General features: G+C 37.4%; 1 protein-coding gene and 1 long non-coding RNA gene across 3 annotated transcripts in view; one reads left to right on the top strand and one right to left on the bottom strand.

The window, feature by feature from the left end:
- Nucleotides 1-5,862: 5,862 nt before the first annotated feature.
- On the bottom strand, nt 5,863-13,371 carry LOC125250359. Of its 2 annotated transcripts, none has more exons than XR_007180780.1 (2): nt 13,241-13,371; nt 5,863-5,945 (listed from the first exon to the last, which is right to left on the bottom strand). It is a non-coding gene; the product is annotated as an uncharacterized LOC125250359 (long non-coding RNA). The 2 variants fall into 2 exon arrangements; XR_007180779.1 differs by lacking the exon at nt 13,241-13,371 and adding an exon at nt 6,028-6,785.
- slc22a23 (solute carrier family 22 member 23) overlaps nt 13,340-25,695 on the top strand; it is a 48,384-nt gene continuing 36,028 nt past the window's right edge. The window contains exon 1 of the mRNA XM_048162825.1: nt 13,340-14,172. Within this exon, the coding sequence (XP_048018782.1) occupies nt 13,750-14,172 (423 nt within the window). The 5' untranslated portion in view covers nt 13,340-13,749. The remainder of the gene's footprint in view (nt 14,173-25,695) is intronic.

The raw sequence follows: 25,695 nt of genomic DNA on the forward strand, positions 1-25,695 counted from the left end.
CATACTGCATTAATGAATTGTATTGGTGTGGGAAAGTAGATATTGAATCTGATAGATTGAAAAATGAGGCATAAGTTTGTTGCTTATGTCAGCATTTAAAACTAGTTATTGAAGCCAAATGTAATTGCAACATGGTTTGTACGCAATACTACGTTCGAATTCTAACCCGTAACATTTTGCAAGACACAAACTTATCTCAACCAACCAGTTTATTTTTATTTGTATATCTGTTCATCAGGGGCACACCTCCAGTTACACTTAATAAAACATTTGGAGGTTGAAATTAAAACCTTCTGTAACACTTTAGTATAGGGAACACATATAAACTATTAACTACGACTTTTCACTCAATAAACTCCTAATTTACTGCTTAATAGTTAGTAAGGTAGTTATGTTTAGGTATTGGGTAGGAATGTAGAATAAGGTCATGCAGAATAAGGCATTAAATGTGCTTAATAAATACTAATAAACAGCCAATATTCTGGTAATATGCATGCTAATAAGCAACTAGTTACCAAACCCTCTTTTCAAATCCTTAACTCTCAACAAATTACAGTTTACCTTTGAAACTTAGTTTCAGTCCAGCCTCACTCAAGATATGTAGCCCTTTTTCCTGTTAATCATTAGTGAAAAACTAAAAGATTAAAAAAACTAATGCACTATGATGCCCCAATGTATATTAGAAATGATCAACTTATTCATCAAATATGTAAGTCTCATTCACACATTATAAAAAATCATTTTGTAATGTTGCGAGTTTGTTTACTAGTGTCATGTTTAAATTTAATTCGGTTTTTTTTAGTCTAGGTTAACTAAATAGATAAGAACATTATCTGTGTTGTATCTTTCTGATGTTGGTTCTACAAGGACAACTATGTCTGGAGGGTGCACAGCTCCAGGCTTCATGTGATATCTCATGGTGTCCCCCAAGGCTCAGTCCTGGGCCCATTGTTATTTAGCCCAGGCGTGTCCAATCCTGCTCCTGGAGGGATGCTCTCCTGCAAAATTTCACTCCAACCCCAGTTAAACACACCTGAACCAGCTAATCAAGGTCTGACTAGACACACCAGAAGCATCCAGGCAGGTGTGTTGAGACAAGCTGGAGCTAAACTCTGCAGGACTTTGGACACCCCTGATTAGTGTATGTTTCAATTAGCTGGGGTAATTAATCAATATAACATCGTTGTTAACTCTGATGCCCCATGTTATTTTGTCAGAGTGCTGTAGTACTAACCAAAATTCATAATCCTAACCTTTATCTTCATAATGAAATCTCGGTTGGCCAAATTAATCTCTTCTGAATTATTAAAATGTTGTCATGTAAGCCTGTAGATTGAAATATACATTCAGTTTTTATAAGCTTAGCTTAAAGGTGTGCTATAAATGACTTCTGCTCATAAATGTCACAGCTCTGTCACTTGCTCTAGACACCCACAAATCAAATAACAACATGTGTGTGTGCATAGAGAGCATAAATGTGTTAGTCAGAGAACTTTCTGCAATTTAATAAAGATAAGAACGAGAGCTCAGAGAGATAAGGTTTAGTTCCACTTTATTGTCTTCTACTAATTAAGTTTTTGAAGTGAACTGAGATGCTTTCTGTAAACCACTTTGAAAAGTCCTATATAGATAAAGCTTTACTTGCTTCTCTTTTAGATTATGTGTATAATTGTTTGCAAATGGTAAATGGTTTGACTTGTGCAACACTGTTGCCGTTAATTTTTTTTTTACAGGTAATGTATATATTTATTCTGTTTAATTGTTGACTAATGTTTTGTTTAACTCTTCAGTACAAAAGCTAACCTATACTTATATGCTACTGATCGTTGTCTCTGACTGGGAACATAGCGTTTCTCTTAATCTGATTTAACAAGAGTGGCACACACCCACAGACACACCTGTCAAGCCCTTCATAATTTTGTGACTCCATTTCTTTTAGTACAGTTAATAGTTGCACTTCTGGAAAGAGTCTACGCGTGAACAAACTTGCCTCTACTGTAAATGTAATGACTGAAAGATCGGTACTGTTCATATACCATACACACTTGAAAAGCATGACAAAACAAGAAAAGAACACCGCCCAAACATCACATACCACACTTTAGCTTTGAGTATACAATCTTGGCTATACTTTCAAAGTTCCTGGATTAGACGAGAGAGAGAGAGAGAGAGAGAACTGGGACTGAAATAAGAAATATTTATTCCATTATTTTGTTGTTTTCTCAAGCAAAATCATGATGTGCACATGTTTAATGAACTTATAATGTATGATTGTGACAGGCTACTGTTATTTTTCATTTAGTAAAAAACATTACATATAGGCCTATTGTTACTTCAGAGGATGCATTGCATATTGTTCTCTCTCTCTCAGGCCCGCTGGACATCCCTCGGGTGCTTTAACATAAGCCGGGGTTTGTGAGACGCAGTCCTCGATGCCCCAGGTGATGGACTCCATCATTTAGACTGAACTGCTGCAACAGAGTGTTGGACTTACAATAAATGGAGCATGGCTGGTAAGACAGGATGAACCACAGTGATGCAACTTATTATTTTAAGATAAAGGATTGAACAACTTCAGGACCTTCTGAGTTGGAATTCAATGCCTTTCTCTCACTGCAATGAAGCACAGCACAACCACTTAAAGACGATCTGTGTGACTGAGCTAACATTCTGCCACACAAAGCAACCTTCATTTTGGTAAAGCCTGTTGACACATCTCCGTCCACTGAGCTGGATCTGGTGCTCTGTTTTTAGTGGGATCAGTCAACGAGCTGGAACTGCCTCATCCCTCTTTCGGTCTAGGGCCTTAGAAAAGCTGTAATCATTGCAGTATTTTAATTTGTCTGTGACTCAAGTGGAAACCCAGGTACTGTACTTTCACCCATCCAATTGCACATTTCTTCAGGTTTGGTCTAAACATATTTTTTTATGTTCCAGCAATCTGTAAGCTCAACTACGAGCCACTCCACCAGGGGTCGTTTTGATGTGGTGCTGTATGACGTGTGTGCAGCCAGGGAGGGCAGAGAATACACTTGCAAACTTGTTCTGCAACTTGGCTACCTCCATGACTTGGGACAGGGAAAGAAGAAAAGGGATGGGGGTGAATGATTTCGAATTGGGACACACCCCAGGTTTGAGATCCACCTTCTCCATCACTGTCGTAAACGGAGACACTGATTGCCACACTCCATAATTTGAGGAGATTGAGATGATATATTTGACATGCACACACCCTGAACCATCTGTTCACAACACCTCATAAACTAGATTGCAAACCCGCTGTGTAACCTTGAAGGGCTCTTGTCACTTGGTGACTAATTTAGAGACTGAAGTGTGGGGTAATATGAGGACTTTCTCTGGTAACACTTTAGTATGGGGAACACATATTCACTATTAACTATGACTTTTGTCTCAATAAACTCCTAATTTACTGCTTATTAATAGTCAGTAAGGTATGTGTTGTAGCATTTAAGTTTATGTATTGGGTAGTATTAGAATAAGGTCATGCAGAATAAGGCATTAATATGTGCTTTATAAGTACTAATAAACAGACAATGTCCTAGTAATATGCTGCTAATAAGCAAATAAGTGAGAATTGTTCCTCATACTAAAAGTGTTACCAATTCTGAGCACCCTTATTGAGATATATATTTTCCATAAACATATGTATATTTATTATCTCAATGGTAAACAGAAGGAGCCTTTAGCATCGCATATGAACATATTTCTGCCTCATACGGTGATCAGAATCCCCATTGGATCGCAATCAATGTTAATCGTCTCCTAACTCTGACTCTTCCTCAAACCCCAGCTGAGTATTCAACGGGCCAAAAAGCCCTGGCTGTGGTCCCAGCGGAAGCCCTGATCAAACCCCAGAAGTGATGGACACGTGACTGGCCCTGAAGCCAATCACAGACATGTCTGTTGACTTCTTGAACGCGATAGCCAATCAGAGGCGTAGTTAGTCAGAATCCACTCAAAACACCAGAGTTTTTATTCAGCGAGTTCTGCACGCTCATGAATCCTCTTGTTATAACAAAATGTAGACATGATGTAAATAAGTGATTGATTATGCAGTGTAGACAACTTCATTGATTAAAACGCAACTTTGTGAGATCGCTATGAAGTGAGTCTGAGATGAGACATAAGCTGTAAGAACAAATATAAACCAAATAAATATATTCAACAGTAAATTACTTATTAACAAAAACAATTATTACCTAATAAAAGTGACAGTGACCCTAATTGACAGGCAGGCAGACTGACAATTACCTTTTTAGAGCCATGCTGAAATAATATTTTCATTATGTATCACTTTAAAGATCTTAAGAGTCCATTATCTATTTTCTTAAAAATCTCCATATTGTTTATAAGGTAGAGAAACACTCCTTAATATTTGAGGAGTATTTAACAGTCCATTTCACAGATAAGCCACAACTTGTCAACAGGTCTTTCCAAGGTATTGGTCTTAGTTTTAACCAACACACGTCTTACTTACTTTTTTATCTGGGAACACTTCAACTCTTCCAAAGACCCATGACGAGTCATCTATTATCAGGACAACATCTCCAACTGAAAGGTTTTTCTTTACTTGAGTCCATTTTTGATGCTCCTGGAGCAAAGGTACATGCACCCATTGCTTCCAGAATAGGTCAGCAAGATACTGAATTTGTTTCCACTTTTGACATGCATATGGATTCTTATTTGAAAATTCCAGGAGGTAATGCTGGTTGCCTTTTCATTAATATATAGCAGGTGATTAGGTGTCAAGGGTTCCAGATCTGTGCTCATCTGTTGTAACAGTAGTGGTCTGTCGTTTATTACTGCTTCCACTTTGCACAAGAATGTATGCAAGCTCTCATCAGTAAGGGTTTGTTCTTTCAGCACAGATCACTCCACTGAAATGAGATCCAGAGGGTGAGTTGAACATCCACTGTATTCTTTTTTGCATGAGAGTGCTTTCAGTTTTTCATTGGTTCCACTTTTGAATGGCTTTGTGCAGTTCAACCTCAGCACCTATGAAATTAGTACCGTTGTCACTTCCCATGATTGACACCTGACCCGTCTTGCACACAAAGCGTCGGATGGCATTTAAACACGAGTCTGTATCTAGTGTATGTGCAATTTTAATATGCACAGCTCTTGTTGTCAGGCAGGTGAACTATACCCCATATCTACCTTGTCTGACCTCAAATGGTCCAATGTAGTCTACCCCGACATTGGTGAAGGGTGGTTGATCTGGTATTATTAGTCATGACTCATGTGGCAACTCTGACATTTTCTGCTCTGCAGCCTTTGCTCTGATCTTTCTACAAATCACACATCTGGAGAGGATCTTCCTAACAATGTAGTTTGCAGAAGGAAGTCAACTTTGAAAGTATATAGTTCCTTCCGCAATGTCCAATTCTCTCATGAATGTCTCTTAAGGTTAAAGTTGTAACATGTGAGTCTTTGGGTATAATGATGGGATGTTTTACATGCTCAGGCATTGCAGATCTACCAAGACGACCTCCAACTCAATTCAATTCACAGTTATTTGTATAGCACTTTTCACGATACATATCGTTTCAAAGCAGCTTTACAGAGAATGCATGTCAACATTACAATTTAGAGAATGCAGTTAGCAAATAATGTAATAATTTAGGAAATTTAATTTGCAATCACTGTTAGCAGTTTAATTGAGGGTTGAAGCAATGAGCTCCTGGAAATAATGAATTACATATTAACAATAATTAGGATATATAGAAATTTGGGAATGTGCATGTTGATCCAAATATTGCGTCATCTGAAGTTGGCACCGTCTCTCAGAAATCCATCCTGAAGTATTGGATCCATTTTAGAAAGAAAGAAACTGTTGATGGCTGACAGATGGATTACCTTTTTGCAACATGGACATTTCTTCTTTGAATCTTTGAGTTTGAGTGAAAGTCATGTCCTCCAGTCACCTCTAAAGATAAGACTGTCAGTTCGATTCATTCTTCATACTGTGCCTGCATCAATATCCTGTTATTTTCTGTTGTCACTGACCATCTGTGCAATAAAGCCACTCTGCTGAGTTCATCTCTTGTCTTGTGTATTTACTAGGGGTGTAACAGTATATGTATTCATCCTGAACTTTCATGGTTTGGACGTCACAGTTTAGTGCATACAGTCAGACGACGAGTACAATCAGTCACAGGTGATTCACACTAAAATCCAGAAGGGGGCGCGTATGGTAATGCAATGCTGTTTGCTAACTGTCACAACAGGAAAAAAGAGCAGAAGAAGAACAGATGATCTATGTATAGAAATGTTTACATGTAATCTCTAAAACAGCTTGAGAATATCTCACACAGCATTACATTTACCTCAGGCAAGTCATTTAGTGTCCACAGCATGTTAGTTCACTGGAGAAATGAACTCTAGAGGACCATTTCACTAAATATATGCACTATATTAGCTTATATTCATTATATTTACTTTACCTGTTAGTAATGTCTTAATTATTTAATATATTTAAATACATTTACGAACAACAACTTGCTGACAACATATTAGTTTAAAGGCGTGGTTGATTATGATTTCACTTTTTTAACTTTAGTTAGTGTGTAATATTGCTGTTTGAGCATAAACAACATCTGCAAAGTTACGACGCTCATAGTTCAAGATATTTTCTTATCTCAATGCGCTTTACATAAACCCCGCCCCCGAGAACACTCAACAAAGGGGGCGGGCCATGTTGGGCTGCTTTAGAGAAGAGGAAGAGTTGTTGTAGTAGAGTGTTGTTGACATGCCGTCATTTTACACCGGACTGCTTCACAAACGAGGGTCAATTCAACACCAAAGATGAACATGACGGCACATGCTAGTGGATGAGTTGAATCAACTCTACAGCAACTACATAAATTTATCCACTAACCATTCAGAAACGTCCAGTTTCATTCTAAAAGTTGTAACTTCTTCCTGAGTCTCTCCATCAGTGTCGACTCCGGTTTGAACAATGTAAGGCTGAACACCGTTACTGACAATCCTCATTTTGGCTGCGTGAGATTCTCCAGCTTTGTTGTTGTTGAGCTGTTAAAGCTCCGCCCTCTTCTGGAAAGGGGGCGGGAGCAGCAGCTCATTTGCATTTAAAGGGACACACACAAAAATGGCATGTTTTTGCTCACACCCAAATAGGAGCAACTTGACAAGCTATAATAAATGATCTGTGGGGTGTTTTGAGCTGAAACTTCACAGACACATTCTGGAGACACCAGAGACTTATAGTGCATCTTGTGAAAAAGGGGCATTATAGGTCCCCTTTACAGTATTTCACAATTGCTAAAACACTAAACCCCATTCTCTGAACCCAATGCTCAGTGGCCTAAACCCATTTGTCGAATCAGTCACTTTGTAGGCAAAACCTTACACAAGTTCAGGTAGTTAAGACACTGTTTGCAAATCTCATCCACTCTTTTGCAAAACTCTAAACATATTCTTACTCACTAAAACACATTCTGCACTGTGTTGCAAAATGGTAAATACATGTGGCAAAAGTTAAACACAACTACAACACAGTTGTCATCCTTTAAACACAATGACACAAAATTATTCACACTTATTTCTAATGATGTGATCAAATCAACTGTATAAAATATAGGTCAGTTCAGAGTGCACAGGTGACACAGGTGCTGAATGATGATACCAACAATAGATGGAAACAATCTGAAAAGTAGAGGAGGAAGAGTATGTGTAAGAGGATGATGAGGAGAAAGAGCAAGAGGTGTGGAGACAAGGCTGTCAAGGCTGGATCCGGCACAGGTTTTTCCCTTTGCCTGGCAAGAGCACATTGACGACATTGCCTGTGATGTGGAAAATGTCCTCAACAATATTCAATAATATTCAACAATATTATTGATCTGACAGTACTGACATTATAGGATGAGAACTGAACTAAGCTAGCCTAGATGATGACATCACTGTTTTCTGCAGAACTGCTTTATAGAGGAAAATAATTACAGTAATTTACAAAATAATTGATGGTCTTTACAATGTAAGTGAATCAACACTGAACTGAACAATGACACTATTTTCTTTTAGAGCTGTACAGCCAAAATGAACCCTCTTTGCATTACTGATCATCATGTGCCTGTTATCACTGTAAAGCTGCTTTGACTATACTATACTATACTATACTATACTATACTAGACTATACTATACTATACTATACTATACTATACTATACTATACTATACTATACTGTACTGTACTGTACTGTACTAGACTAGACTAGACTATACTATACTATACTATACTATACTATACTATACTATACTATACTATACTAAACTATACTATACTAGACTATACTAGACTATACTATACTATACTATACTAGACTATACTATACTAGACTAGACTAGACTAGACTAGACTGTACTGTACTGTACTATACTATACTATACTATACTAGACTATACTATACTAGACTAGACTAGACTAGACTGACTGTACTGTACTATACTATACTATACTATACTATACTAAACTGTACTGTACTGTACTGTACTGTACTATACTATACTATACTATACTAGACTAAACTATACTATACTATACTAGACTATACTAGACTATACTATACTATACTATACTAGACTATACTAGACTAGACTAGACTAGACTAGACTAGACTGTACTGTACTGTACTGTACTGTACTATACTATACTATACTATACTATACTGTACTGTACTGTACTGTACTGTACTGTACTATACTATACTATACTATACTATACTATACTAGACTATACTATACTATACTATACTATACTATACTATACTATACTATACTATACTGTACTATACTAGACTAGACTAGACTAGACTAGTATCTGTGTAGTATAAATTGCAATTGAAATAAAGGTGACTTGACTTGATTTAGGCCGGACCCAACATGAAGACGTGATGCTGAAGCAGAACGAATCTCTCACTGACTCTGAACTTTGTTTTGTGTGTGTGTGTGTGTGTGTGTGTGTGTGTGTGTGTGTGTGTGTGTGTGTGTGTGTGTGTGTGTGTGTGTGCTGTATCATGCTTTTCATTTAGAGTTTTCTTTGACCTTTCAGTCATTTGCATTTAGACTGCTGTATGTTTGCAGTATGTAAATATACAGACATTCAATACTATATAATATATAATACTGTACTTGCAGTACATACAGTATACTTTAAATTCACATTACTTGTGATTTCTATACATTTTATGTAATGGCAAAATGTGTTTACTGTGTTACAATATACTTTTTTTTTCTGAAACCTCATGTTCTGGATGTTGTGTTTTCCATTTTTTAATGTAGTGTCTAATGAATGATCTGGAGTGTTTATATATTGTTTAATGTGTGTATGATCTGAAAGCTTTGTTTGATTTTGCCATAAGAGTCAGAGGTTTTGTGAAATTAGTTTGAAGATTGGATTTGTGTTTAATGTTTTGAGAAAATGAGTGATGGTTTCAAGAAATGTGTTTTAGCAATTGTGAAATACTGTAAACAACCATGATGTTTTGTTCTCTTCTAAAATGTTTGATTTTTCAATTCAGTATAAGAGTTATGTAACAAGATATCATGCTATGTGTGTAAATTTCTTCCTAAACACAGACCTCTGCACATATAAAATAAAAAAAGTAAAATATGTGTCTTTGTTAAACTAAAAATGGATGGAAAACGTGTCTTTGGGTGGTCAATTGAATAACCGGTTTATCTTGTCATATTTACTTTCACATAAGACTTTTTATTTAAATTAAATCCAGTGTGCAAAGCACAGCGTGAATCACACAATATTTGTCTTTGATCTCGTACAGTAAGTGGCTGATCTACTACCGTAAGTGAGAGCTTTACATTTTGAGTGCACTTATTGCACGACTGCCGCCGCCTACACTCGCCTACTTTCAAGGTGAGGCATTTCATTTGGCATGTCAAATGTGCCTAATGGAATGAAACGTGTAGTGTGACCATCCATTAAGCCACCGACTAACCGGCAAGGGTTAACACGATTTCAGTCAATTGTTAACTTTCATCATTTTGCTATATATCTCAGGTAATAGGGACATTTATAAATGGTATTCAAAAGAAAGTTGCTTAGACCATCTTTAATTTCAACTAGTTAAAAAAAAGTATTTTTGGACCTGAATCAACCAGGCACATGTTTATACAGTAACTGCTCTACAGAACATAACTTTAAAAGATATTACGAGGGATGGGTCACAAAGCTGAGCCAACGCCTCTTTCTTCCTTTCCCACTGCTTCTCTACGATACAGGTGTGGCCGCTCAAAAACCCCCATTCTACAGCTGCTCTGTTACCACATGTTGTGTTTTCTTTCTGTGCGTTTGAGGCTTTGCATGACAACACATTACTCACACACACACTGTAATCTGACACACCCTTAGCCGCGAATTCTGCTTGTCTAAACTCCCTGGCAAAAGGAGGCATTTTTGATGGGTTTTGATTGAAATTATTTTTTTATATCACTAGAAACTGACAACTGAAGGAGATTTCATCACAAGCAAAAGGTCAAAATACAGAGACATTTGTTTAGAAACATTGTTCATTGACATCAAAACTTCCCACCAGCTGATAACTCATCAGATACCTCAGAAGATGACACACACCTAATGATTTCATCAACCACAGCACCAAAGACTAGCCCGTTTTCACCTGTTCATTTGTGGATATCGCTCTCACTCAATCACAAAGACAAAAGCTGAGTAAAATTCATTCAAGACCCATGCATTGACTTTTGGATTCACAATAGGAACCTGCCTATTGTGATAAACTTTTCTACAAAATGCAAACAATTTATTTCCAAAGTAAATTTGCAACTTCATGTCAATGTATTCAGTTCAGTAACAGTCTACTAATACTCAAACGAGAATTCGTTGACATGCAGTTGCAAATTAATGAGTTAGTTGGCATGTAGTTGCAAAGTCACTTATATTTAGTAGAATCGAAAATAAAGTGTAACCTAAGAGTGTAATATTATATTTCATACCCAACCTGAAATACTGAGAACAAAATAATCATTCTGCTGTGACAGCATTTGTCTTATGCCAATGTGGTTTGTTGTGTTAATCTGTGTACCAAGAAACACAAAAACATACTAACCACAAGCATTTAAAACGGGATGTTTAAATCATTACATTTGACCTTCCTGTGTGACAAACAATAGCACCAGCCTCCTCTATACAGTATTTCTCTTTTTTAATCAGACTGTTGAAAACAACAAAAACCGTAAAATAAGTCAATGAATAAGCCAGTGTCTGCTTTATGACTCACGGCTGGGATCGAAGGTTGAAGACTTTAAAGAAAGGGTGTGACCAGCATCTCTTTTCTGTCACTGGAGGTGAACGTTCACACATTGACCGCAAACATAACAAAAGCCGGTGTTGATGATGTCAAGGTGAAAAACATAAATAAACAAAATGAAACTAAGTAGCAAGCAAATAAAACACTTCCTAATTTTGACACCCCAAATCACACATCAAATAAGATCATAGTGTCTCGGGATTTTATAAAAGTATTGCTGTTTTTTGACTGACTCCAGTCAGTGAATATAAAGGGTCAGTGCAACAATGAGTTTAGTGTATTGAATGTGAATACAGGTGAAAACATGTTCTCTCAGCAAACTGTAAGCAAGAGCGCCTTCCAATCCACAATTTACTGTTCACTTTAAATGTTTTCTCTCTTCTGGAAATAAAAATGCATTATAAACTATTAAAAAAAAATCTGTAACACTATTGGTGACCACTAGATGGCAGGGTTATTTAAATTATGCACTCTAAAAAATGCTGGGTTAAAAACAACCCATGTTGGGTTGAAAATGGACAAACCCAGCGATTGGGTTGTTTTAACCCAGTGGTTGGGTTAAATGTTTGACCAACCTGCTGGGCAGTTTTATTTAACTCAAATATTGTTTAAAAATGACTATATGTCTGGCTTAAAATGAACCCAAAATAAGTTGTAAATTAAAAATCAGACACATAATTACTAGAGGCAACAATAATAATCAAACTGAACATTTATTAATAGCCTAAGCAATTTAATAAATTTTTATTGTTTAATTATTATTCATTAAACTTATTAATAAACGTTCATTCACAACATACTTTGGGTTTGTTTTAAGCAAGCAATATAGTCATTTTTAAACAATAGTTGGGTTAAATAAAACTACCCAGCATGATGGGCAAACATTTAACCCAACCGCTGGGTTAAAATAACCCATTCGCTGGGTTTGTCCATTTTCTTGCTAAAAATGAACCCAATATAAGCTGTAAATGAACATTTATTAATATGTTTAAAATAATAATTAAACAATAAACATTAAGTGAATTGCTTATTAATAAATGTTCACCTTTTGATTATTATTGTTGCCTCTAGTAATTATGTCAGATTTTTTAATTTCCAACCTATTTTGGGTTCATTTTAAGCCAGAAATATAGTAATTTTTAAACACTATTTGAGTTAAATAAAATTACCCAGCAGGCTGAGCAAACATTTAACCCAACCACTGGGTTAAAACAACCCAATCGCTGGGTTTGTCCATTTTCTTGCTAAAAATGAACCCAAAATAAATTGTAAATGAACATTTATTAATATGTTTAAAATAATAATTAAACAATAAACATTTATTAAATTGCTTAGGCTATTAATACATGTTCACCTTTTGATTATTATTGTTGCCTCTAGTAATTATGTGTCTGATTTTTTAATTTCCAACTTATTTTGGGTTCATTTTAAGCCAGACATATAGTCATTTTTAAACAATATTTGAGTTAAATAAAACTATCCAGCAGGTTGGACAAACATTTAACCCAACCACTGGGTTTGTCCATTTTCAAACCAATTTGGGTTGTTTTTAACCCAGCATTTTTTTGTTTGTTTGTTTTTTAGAGTATACTAGTCCACAAAAATCAGAAGTTTTGGCTTCAAAATAAAAAAATCACTTCAATGCATAGACCTACCTGTGTAAAACACGAGCAAGTTGTATGTTAAATTCAGAGTAAAATATATGCTAAATCAAAACAATATTTGTTCTTGTTTAACACTTGCTCAAACTTATCTCGCCATTCAAATAGTTTTGCACCAGTTTGGGCCGGCAGAGAGCAGCAGTTACTGCCAAATGAAAACAGGAGGATCATCCTCACACTAAAAGATTTGATTAAATGCTTATTAATTGCTTGGTTCTGTAAAATACAATGTTTTGTCCGAAAACACAAGTAGCTCACATCACAGGCTTCTCATGATGAGCAAAAGTTGAGCGCACAGTCGAGACTGCAATCAATGCTATCCAATGAATGAGTGTTGACGGGGATGTTCACCGAAGTTCCGCCCTCGTCCGCTGTTTGCTCGGTCCATACCATCACCGGAGAGCGCGAGCGCACGCGAATTAAACAACTTGTGTCAGAACGCGAGATTCCTCAGCTCGTGAGTGGATCATGACGCACGTCTGCGCGTAATGTCACGCGCAGCGGGTCTGTGTGTGCTGGGACAGGTGTGTTACCTGTGGCTGTGAATGGAGGAAATGGACACCAAATGAACTGCTGTCCTTCAACATTGTTGTTTTCCGACTGGGAACTAGTGAGACTGAGACTTTTGTCTATTGATTGATCGCGTGACGCTTTTTAAACGGGTGAAGACACGCGCACCACTCCCTCAGCACTGGATGTAAAGCTCTCTTTTTGATTGCTGGTTCAGTGTGAACGGAGTTTGCCGCATTACAGAACCGGGCTGCAGTATGTGCGAGACGGTGATGGCCGTGTCTCAGCTGGACATCGAGCCTCATCCACCGGAGAACGGCTTCGTCACCCCCGAAACCAATACATCGCCCGAGTTACTTACGCAGATCGACGGCGGCGTTTTGCCGAACGTGGGCGGATTTGGGAAGTATCAGAAGCAGCTGATCGTTTTAACATGGATCCCGGCCATTTTCATTGGCTTCAGCCAGTTCTCGGACAATTTTCTCCTGGCTCAGCCTCAGCCGAGCAGCCCGTGTGCTCAAGTGCAGCCGAACAACAGCGAGCTCTCGACGACTCTTCAGCCCGAGAGGTTCACCCTGGCCAACAATGAATTCAAAGGCACTGAGGCGTCATCACTCTGCATCTGTATGCAGTCAGGATATGAACTGAAAAACGGACTAGAGCAGAATGTTGTCACCAAGGTAAGAGTACGTGTCCTAAACAGCGGTATTCCTTTTGCCAGCATTTTCCTTGGATAAACCTGACTGGCAGGTAGTTTCATTGCCATTTTCATGAGGGGAGGATCCACATGAATGCATGATGTGGAAAGGTGAGTTTGTTTACAAAGCTTGGAGGGCCTGCAGTACAGTGGAAAGGAGCCGCTCTCTGTACACACATAGGGAAAGAATGGCATTGCTGACTGAGATGAATATGAGTCATCTGCATCAACAGCTGAGAGGTGCCAGCCGTCACGGGGTGTCATGTCACCGGGTTCCCTCATGCTGACCAGATGACATAACCACGCTCTGTGCAATTTAACAAAAACAATCAACAGCACCCTTTTAACCGCTGGTGTCCTGCCCTTCGGCCTCCATTAGGCTGCCGGTGTATTGTGCAATGAGGAATATGGGTCAGCAAACTCTAAGGATTACATAGTAATTCTGAGCAGCCTACGGAGATAAGGGAAAGCCACCATATAGGCTTCTGGAGTTTATCATATTAGTGTCACATTATGTCCTTCGCAGCTAATCTGCCTGTGCTTGAAGCAGAGGTATCTGCTGGAAGATTCCCTAATGGTAATAATAATAACAGTTTAGTGTGCTGGCAGTCTAACATCTTCATCTTTTTTCTCTGCCTGGATGCTTGTTTTATCATGTGCAACTAAATGGCAGATTAAAGGATTAGTTCACTGATCATTTACTCACCCCCGTGTCATCCAAGATGTCCATGTCTTTCTTTCTTCAGTCGAAAAGAAATGAAAACATTCCAGGATTTTTCTCCATATAGTGGACTTCACTGGGGTTCAACGGGTTGAAGGTCCAAATGTCAGTTTCAGTGCAGCTTCAAAGAGCTCTACATGATCCCAGACGAGGAATAAGGGTCTAATCTAGAGAAATTATTAAAAAAAGTCAAAATGATATACTTTTTAACCACAAATGCTTGTCTTGCACTTCTCTGTGATGCTCCACGCATTACGTAATCATGTTGGAAAGGTCACGCATTGATGTAGGCAGAAAACTCCATCTCATTTTCTCCTCCAGCATCGTTGTTTTACCTTTTTTTGTAAAGGGTGTTTGACTTGGTGCACGTTCACTTTGTAGACACTGGATTGGTACTTCCACCTACGTCATGCGTGACCTTTCCAACATGATTACGTAATGTGTGGCACAGAGCAGTGCAAGATGAGCATTTGTGGTTAAATAGTATATAATTTTATTTTTTTTAGAAAATGGCCAATCATTTCTCTAGATAAGACTCTTATTCCTTGTCTGGGATCATGTAGAGCTCTTTGAAGCTGCACTGAAACTGACATTTGGACCTTCAACCTGTTGAACCCCAGTGAAGTCCACTATATGGAGAAAAATGTTTTCCTCAAAAACCTTCATTTCTTTTCAACTAAAGGAAGAAAGAAAGACATGAACATCTTGGATGACATGGGGGTGAGGAAATTATCAGGAAATTTTCATTCTGAAGTGAACTAATCCTTCAAGTCTCAGTAATTCTGGGTGCGCAGCCATTTTAGTTCTGCTCAATAACTAGAAAAGTTGTTTTTCTCAAATGTGAATAAAATAGACACGCAGCAGTGCACATAGCCTGCCGAAGGAAATGAATCAGCAAACTTGTAGAAAAGCATCAGTTTATCAATGACCTGTTGGCATGTCTTTCCAGCAGTCAAAAGTGAGCCATCATTTATTTATATATTTAGAAACTGTGATCCATATGTTCAGTTTGCAGGTGCAAGTTAAGGCTGCTTGGTTATTGGCTTCATGAATTCACATCACACACTCTAAAAATGCTGAGTTAAAAACAACCCAAGTTTGGTTGAAAATGGACGAACCCAGTGGTTGGGTTAAATGTCTGCTGGGCAGTTTTAACTCAACTATTGTTTAAAAATTACTATATTCCTTGCAAAAAATGAACGCAAAGTATGTTGGAAATTATTTATTAATGTTTAATAAATTAACATTTATTAATACATTTAATGAATAATAATTAAACAATAAACATTTATTAAATTGCTTATATTTTGATCATTATTGTTACCTATAGTAATTATGTGTCTGATTTCCAACCTATTTTGGGTTCATTTTAAGCCAATCATATAGTAATTTTGAAACAATAGTTGAGTTCAATGAAACTACCCAACATGTTGGGCAGACATTTAACCCAACCACTGGGTTTGTCCATTTTCAACCCAACTTGGGTTGCTTTTAACCCAGCATTTTTAGAGTGTGTGATGTGAATTCAGACTGCAATTTGAGAACTATGGTTTCTTTTAATATATGACCTCCAAAACTGAACAAGGGATAACGTACAGCCAGTCATTTTTTTTGTTTTTGTCGGGGTCCTGATCACACTGTCAGGTTTAACCGGCTGGCTGTACATTATCCTGCTTATTTACACAGCTGCTTGCCACCAAAGTAGATAATTTGGCTTGAGATATTAACCTGAGCTGACATCTTATTAGCTCACTTAATTAACTTGAGTAACTCAAAACTACAAAATGTTATTCCTCTTAGGGGGCTTCAGGAACAGGGTTGAGAACCACTAGATTAGATGGTGTCGTCAGGTCAGATTAGGTCTAATTTTGTAGAGTCTGTCTGCCCAAAAATGTGCAATGCATATGGAATGAATCTCACGCAGCCAAAATGAGGATTGTCAGTAACGGTGTTCAGCCTTACATTGTTCAAACCGGAGTCGACACTGATGGAGAGACTCAGGAAGAAGTTACAACTTTTAGACGTTTCTGAATGGTTAGTGGATAAATTGATGTAGTTGCTGTGGAGTTGATTCAACTCATCCTCTAGCATGTGCCGTCATGTTCATCTCAACATGGCCTCGCCCCCTTTGTTGTGTTCTCAGGGGCGGGGTTTATGTAAATTTTAGGGTTTGTGGTGTCACTAACCCAGGAAGAAGCTCGCTGTAGTCCCTACCAGCCGTTTGTTGTAGTCCTTAAACAGTGATTTCTGTAAAAGAAAATATCTCTCTTTGCATTGAACTTTGATAGTCGTAACTTTGCAGACGTTGCTGTTTGAGCATAAACAACATTACACACTAACTAAAGTTAGAAGATGTGAAATCATAATCAAGGACCCCTTTAAACATGTAAGAATCCCTTACATATAGAGCACATCAAATATGGTAAACAGAAGCTCAAACATGCTTGACACATGAGAAAACCTCATTGGTTCTTGCATGTCAAGAAAGCACATTTGAGCTCCTGTTTACCATATTTGATGCATTGATTGATGTGAACAAACTGATCGTCATATAAACCGATTGCATCTCTTCAGAAGACTCAGTTTGAACCAGTTGATTTATATGGGTAATTTTATCATATGGTCTTTATGCACTTTTTAAAGCTATTGATTACTACTTAGACTTTGAATGGATAGACAAAAAAATGATGAGAGGATAATTCAATGAAAGTCTTATGGGTTTAAAACGACATGAGGATGAGTAAATGATGACAGAAGCTGCCACATCCAGAAGTTCCGATAACTTCATCCTCATAATTTTTTAGTTGATTTAGTTAAAGACCCCCTTTGATGAAATTCAAGTTTTTAATGTTGTTTATATGTCTTTGTGGTGTTTTTAATATGCTTTAACACAAACCATGTGCAAATTCATGTCAGCACCATTGCTGAGTATTTTCTGTTTAAAATTGCATTGAAAAAAAGACCCGCGGTTTGAAATCGCTGGTGTCTGTGACGTCACAAACTACATTGTAACCAATCATGTCAATGTCCCGGCGGGCTTTAGCATATCATTAACTCACCGCTCTGAAGCAGGGGGTCTCAAAAGAAGGTTATCCCACTATATTTTTCTGTTAATATGAAAAATCGTGTACATTTAGCAATATAGCGGATGAATGATGTATATTATGTATATTATTAATGATTGTTTGGCAGCTGTCTGACTTGTGAATGTGAACATGTTTTGTGTAACATTAGCAACACATTATTAGCTGTTTGATAACGCAGTCAAGCAAAAGGCTAATCATATTAATTACCGTTATGTGTCCGATGTTGTAAAGAGCGATACCATTGTTCAGCGTTTACCTCAGTAAGTTGACCGAGTGGATCTCTGAGCTGATGCGAGTGAGTGGAGGTGGGGCTAATTTGCATATTCATTGGTCCGCGTATATTAAATGAGGCAAGGGTGTAGAGTTACATTCAAATCATGAAGACATTTTTTCACTGGAAAAAAAATGTTTAAATATGTAATTTTGGTGATCAAAGATGAGTTTTAAGGGTTAAAATTATTGACTACAGGGGGACTTTAAGAAATTTGGATTTTTTTAGTCTTTGTCGAGTCAGTGTCTTCACCCTCCAAGCCAGTTCTTTGTGTTCAGTAGATGAAGGATTGGTTTCAGGTAGGACACACTGACAGTAATTCGCTGCCTTACAGGTTCTTGGACATCTGTGCATTTCCATTGTGGCATCAGGTGTTTTGATTTAGTCAGCTGAGAGACCTGAGACGATGCCCTCTGTTGCTCCAAAACCTGTTTATCACCTTGAGTCTCGCCTTTTCAGGCTCTGTTATGAGTGTATACTGTGAAAGCTGAAGTTCTTCCTTCTTCCTAACATCATCTTTTTCTTCCAACTGTGGGGGAAAAAAAATCACACTTGCTTTTTACTCAAGCCAGTACTTTTTACAATGTTCATCTTTCTTTAGTGTGTAAAGTTGATGTTTTTTGAGCTTGAAAAAGCTCTGCAAAGTCACTCCAGCGGGAGTTATTCTCTATATCAGTGTCAGTGTTTCTGAACTCCCTGAAACGTTGAATTTTCTTCCAAGAACATAGACGTCACAATATTGCTCATTTAAATAATTCCCGCAGAATAAAGGGGCGGGGCCTGGTTGAGTTAGTTAGTAATGTGTTGTAACTGGCGTTTATGGTAAGGGGCGGGACATTTCCCAAACACGCTCGAAGCACTTGACTAATCACAACACACTGCTCTCCTGGGAAGAGAGGAGCTATATGCGGAAAATGATGAACATTCAAGCATGAAAACCTGTTCTAGTAGAGCCAAAAAACAAAACTTTGAAAAAACAGCATAATCCCATATAGGTCCCATAGATCTCATTTCCTGCATTTAAAATAAAACTACTAGTAGTACAACAAATTAAATAATACATTTGAGTACTAAACTAAACACAGACACTGAGTTTGTTTCTCATTTAAAATAATCTAATGTAATCTGGTACAAAGTGACAGTCTTCAGTATATTTGAGCTGTTGTCTGTAATGTTAGACACTTGCTGCTCCTCACAAAGACGTTTTTGCCTTGATGACATCTTAAAAAAGCTGACATTTATGCCAGAAGAGCTTTTTTAGCAAATATTTAGTACCTATTCAGTCTCCACTGACCAGTTCGTAAGTCATGAGACGTAAATAAACATGCACACATCCGCATCACATAAAACACATGTAAGAAAACGCAGCAATTATACACAAGTATCGTTGAATCGGAGTAAGAAAATAGTTTACATGCTTAATTTTTTCATGTTCATGGGATTTTTTTCAATCCAATCTAAATTTCATTGGGATCGTGCTCAATGGGATGGACTGAGGTGTTTATATGAAGGATTTTCAGTCCGTTTGAGTCATCCATCTGATTACTAACAGATTATAAACAGCTATTGGTGTAGCATTTCACCTGCTTTAGCTATAATTCAACACACTTTGCATTTCTAATTCATTTCAGGGATAGCAACTTGACAAATTAATGTTTGATGATCTTTTGTTGAGTGTTTTTGTCTTTTTGAAGCTGACTTTTCTGACTGTGTGCCAGCACCATGTTTTTGCATAAATGATAGCTTCGGTTATTTCCTTGTGCATTTTGAGCTCCTCTCAGAAGGCATGACGCTCTGAAATGCCCAAAAGATCAATATTTGTTCAGTTGAGTCAGGTTGGCTGTGAGGTGTGCTTGTTTGTTGATTTGAGGGACTTTGTCGTTGTGCATTGGTTATGTAGGTTTTTATGGCGCCATCTCAAATATTGGTACAGATTTGTTGTATTGCACGTTGTAATCATTTGACACGTCTTGCAAATTACCTGGTTTCAAATTCATAGTGATCCCATAGTGTCCCAAACTACTGATATACAGTTTCTCTTTGGCAGTAAGTCATATTCATGTGTACTGTCCTCCCATTCACCTGTTTTGTTCTCTCACTTGTACATCTAGTACGAGAACTACACAATGTCATCAATAATGTGACCACAAAAATATCAATTCAATGCAACTATTCAGAGTTCCCACGAACAGAGTACAAGATGCTTCACAAAGTCTCAAAGAACTCCCGACTCAAAGAGATCAATTATAAAATAAAAGCTTTACCATGCTGACTGTTAATACATTAAAGTAAAGTACAGTATCAGCTCTTTCAGCAACTCTCAATGTGCATTTTACAGTTGTTTGATAACTGCGTATCACTGTAAATGCATCGTAATTAAATGCACAACATTAACCCCCAGTCGATCTTGGCACATCTCTAACGAGAAGCAGCTTTACTGCGACAGTTTGCTCCGCACAGATGATTTGGAGTTGTTTTGTTACAGTTTCACATTGGGAAAAAAAGCTCATACAATCTGTGAGGCATGATAATGGTCCAAAACTTGAGAGCAAATCCCCAAAGGAATAGCTCAGAACAAAGAAATGATGATTTTGGAAATACATTAATAGTGGAGAGAAGAAAAAGATATGAAAATAACTATGGCTGAACTTGATTCAATCATGGACAGCAGTTCCACATGGAGACATGTTATCTCTACTCAGATACTACTTCATGTAAGATAAACTTGATTAAACTAAGTTTAGATGAGTTTACGCACTTCATTTTAGTTCATCCTACATGTTTTCATCATGTGAAACTGCTGTCCATGATTGAATCAAGTTGGTACTGGTTACATCAATGGTATTAGACCTATTATGACGTTTTTTACAATTTGTAAAATAAGTCTCTGATGTCCCCAGTGTGTGTATGTGAAGTTTCAGCTCAAAATACCCCACAGATCATTTTTTATAACGTGTTAAAATTGCCAATTTTAGGGGGTGAGCAAAAACATGCCGTTTTTGTGTGTGTCCCTTTAAATGCAAATGAGCTGCTGCTCCCGCCCCCTTTCAAGAAGAGGGCGGAGCTTCAAGATCTCATGCTCCACCATACCTGCAACAACAAAACAGGACAATCTCATGCACTGAAAATGTAAGAAACTGTCAGGAGCGGTGTTCAGCCTAGCGTTGTCTCTGATTGGCCATTGTGTTCACACGCTCAACAGATTTGTCTGTGATTTTCAAAACGTTTCAAAAACATGTTGTGAATTGATGCTTTTCAACACTAGTTCAGCCTTATATGTTCGAACCGGAGGCGTTGAAAAGACCCTCGTTTGTGAAGCAGGCCGGTGCAAAATGATTGGTGCAAATGTGTATATTTTACCAATTTATTCGGGACATATCCTCAGTGACTCTGGTCCTCAGTTCTCATCCCTGTCCAGCCCCATGCTAAGCATGATGTCAAATGGAAATTATCTTTTCTATGTTTAATCGAGTTAATCATTTGAAACATGTTCTTTCTACATGAAAACATTGAGTTAAGCCAAAGAGTAAACATTTCAAGTTAAACATGATGCAGTCGAGTTTGAACGAGAACCCTGATACAAAGGAGTCAAAATAAATTATTGAAGTAAGAACTGATTTATTGATATCTTCTGGCCCGTGAAAGAGAGAGTCCCTCTGACAGAGTCGGGCAGGTCGGAAAAGTCCCTGTAAAATAGTCCGTGTTCTTATTCTCTGATCTCCTCAGACAGCCTTTGAAAGTCATGGCCCTTTCAGATTTTGAGGACTATTCTAATTGCATTGGAGGCCCCGCAGGCTTTGACTTTAATAAGATGAGGTAAAATGAATAGGAGAATATCATCACTGGGAGAGGCAGAGCTGGAGAATCATGTGGACTGTCTAAAGTTGCATTCTGATGACAAGGGCAGGATCAGGCCTGAAGGCTTTGGATTCAATAATAAGAGAGTAAATACTGAGCTCATGAAGTAATTCCCTTGAGGAATGGGACTGCTGGATATTCACTGTTTTGAGCTTCTTTCACTGGCTGTCTTTATCAATGATAAACGCACTGAATGGTACGGCTGATCCACTCAACCTTTTTATTTAATGAAAATAATAATGAACTCTTAGTTTATTCTGTGTACCGACATTCAAGCCATTCATAAGTCAAGGCCTATGAATGATTGTGAAATAAAGTATGTTATATTGAATTTAAGTTACTTGGATGATAGAAGTAAAGATGCAGTCAGTGATGCCAGATTCTTATTTCCTATTAGATTGGCAGCTGTTTGATTGAATTACTTCTTCTTGAGTGTATTAGATTCTTGAGTGTGTGTGTGTGTGTGTGTGTGTGTGTGTGTACTTGTACAACTATTTTTGTGAGGACTGGTTTGAGTTTTAGACCATCAGAGTGAGGACAAAGAGGGTAAAGTGAGTACATTTTGTCCGGTCCTCTTTTTCTGAAAGCCCTTTAAAGGCCTGTTTGAGGGATTTAGAGATAAGATAATAATTAGGTTAAGGGTCGGTTTAGGGTAAGGGTTCAGGTTAAACATTTAATTGTGATGGTAGGGCCCTAAGGAGCTAGAGATTGCAATATGTCAATGAATGTCCTCAAAGATTGATGTACAAGAATGTGTGTGTGTAGACATACTATATACTGTTCAAAAGTTTGGGGTCAGTAAGATTTTTGATTTAAGATTTGAGATTTTTTTGATTTAAGATTTGAGAAAACTCTGTAACATTATAAATGTGTTCTCTATTCTAAGCGTGTACAAGTGTAAGGGGACCCACTTTATATTAAGTGGCCTTAACTACTATGTACTTACATTTTAATTAATCATTTGATACAATGCACTTATTGTGTACATACATGTTTTTACATTGTACTTATATTTTAAAAACACCTGCATGTAATTACATCTGTAATTAATTTCTGTAATTACATTCATAATTACACTGTTGACCCATCCCTTAACCCTTACCCCTACCTTAAACCTACCCATACCACCAAAGCTTACCCTAACCTTACCCGTATCCACCTCAATATCAGCAAAAGTGTTTTGCAATTCAATATGAACCCAATAAGTACATTGTACTTATTTTTTGATGTAAGTACATAGTAGTTAAGGCCACTTAATATAAAGTGGGACCGTGTAAGGTGTGTGTGTGTTTGAGAGGAGAAGAAATGGAGAACTAAACTGAATGATACTGAGAAAACAGCCCTTTTTAATGCCATAATCGAATTCGCTTAGGAGTGCATCATACATTACAAATAGTTGGTCAAATGATCAAACATGTTTGATATCATAGGTAAGAATCACAGGTAAAATAACCAATAACCATCATACAATCTGCAATTAATATGTGAAATCTGTCATACGAACTAATGCTGACTGCAAAAGTCATAGTGTATAATAGCCTTAAGCTGCAAAACAATTCATTCTAAACTTCCATGATATCTTGATCCATGATCACCCACATTTACACGCCAGTCATGCCTGTTGAGTGAGTCTCCTTTATTAAAGTCAACTGGAAATGCCTGTGTGTCATGGGTTTGAACAGAATGTTGGTCATCTAGAAATAAGTGAGTCCCATGTTCAATTGGCTGTAATTTATTGGCCTAAATTTATCATACAATTTAAAAATCACATTTATTGGCTGATTTGATATATTGTGCATCCAAATTCTTAACATATATATAGTAAATTAAGCTTAAAAGCTTACTTTGGAAATGGATGAAATATATAAACTACATTTTTAAAGTTTCAGAAGAAAATGCGTGTCTTAACATGCATAAAGACAAAGATAAGGGGATCATTCAGGTCCTTGGATTGTTGCACTGCATGTGGGATTGGGAATGTGCTCTCTTGTTACCCATAGTTCTGTCTTCAAGAGAGAAAGAGAGAGAAAGAGTGGATAGAAGAAGAGATAGAGAGGGAGAAAGGGGGAATTGTATTTGCCGGTGAAACAAGGGAGAGGGAAAAAGGGCTCATTGTGTTTAGCCTGTGGCGATGTGTTACTATAGCATAGTACAACCAGAACAATGAGGAACCATACATTGTATTTATTTTACAGGGATTAATTACTGTAAGCATGCAAATAAATCATTACAGTCAACTAGAGTTGATTCTGTTTGACAGAAAATTTTCCAATTCTCAGCACTTTTATTACAATAAATCAATGTATTCATCAACAAACTAAGCAATTATCAAAATCATTATCATTCCTACATGAGAATAACATGAGACTTCTTTGAGGGATCATCACTGCAGCAGCAGTAAAATATGTCTTCAGCAAATACACAAATGCATGAGGTACAAAACCAAAATACCTATTTGGAAGTGAGTGGAGAGGAAGATTACAGACCATTTCCACATTTGAGAAGCTGAGATCTACTTTTTGATACAGCTGTATTTTAAGACACATTTTGTTATCCATAAACTGTCGGTTTTGTTTCTTTAAGGTCATTTTGAGTCCAACTCATAAGTCTGAATGGAAATCTATGAATAAGCATTTTGTGTTTCCGACTAAAAGATCAAGTCACGCCAACTGATAAAGGATCAGTGAGTTGACCTGAACAGCTGGGTAAATACAGTGTGTGTGTGTGTGTGTGTGTGTGTGTGGGCAACACGCATGTGTGCGAACGGGCCTCTGCAGAAAACTGAAGCTTACGTCCATCACTAGCTCCGAAAACGACACGAGAGCTGGTTTATCAAATGCACAGTTAGCAATTGATGTGTTTTAAAAATTCATCAGAAAATGTATGATAATGAACAATACCCTACGTCATTTGATCATCTTTCATCTTAACATCACATTTGTAGTGTATATTTTCTTTCTTTTTTCAGTGCCAGGTTAAGTTTTTCTAACCAGCAGTGGCAAATCGAAAATTGCTATGTTGATTTTGTGGAAAATACACGCTGGATGGAAATGCCAAGAGGTTCATAAATTCTAATAATCCGGATAAAAAATTGAGTTGGATAGTTTTTTATTGATAAGAAGTATGAGTATAAATTACATTGGAAACACATTTACCGAATAAATCCCTCCACGCGAAACAAAAACCTCAGGTGACTCAGCCTCAGCAGAGGCTGTGATTGGATAACTGGACTAACCAGCTGACCAATCGCATCACATCATCTCAAATGTTGGTTTGGGGGTTCTAAAGCGCCTGAGTCAGTCTGTCATCAGAATAATTTGGTTTAAAGGGGACCTGTTATGCCCTTTCACAAGATGTAATATCAGTCTCTGGTGTCCCCAGAATGTGTCTGTGAAGTTTCAGCTCAAAATACCCCACAGATCATTTATTATAGCTTGTCAATTTTGCCCCTATTTGGGTGTGAGCAAAAACACACAGTTTTTGTGTGTGTCCCTTTAAATGCAAATGAGCTGCTGCTCCCGGCCCCCTTTCCAGAAGAGGGCGGAGCTTTAACAGCTCAACAACAACAAA

Source organism: Megalobrama amblycephala, linkage group LG17 (genome assembly GCF_018812025.1).
Source record: "Megalobrama amblycephala isolate DHTTF-2021 linkage group LG17, ASM1881202v1, whole genome shotgun sequence".
Classification (NCBI taxonomy): Eukaryota; Metazoa; Chordata; class Actinopteri; order Cypriniformes; family Xenocyprididae; genus Megalobrama; species Megalobrama amblycephala.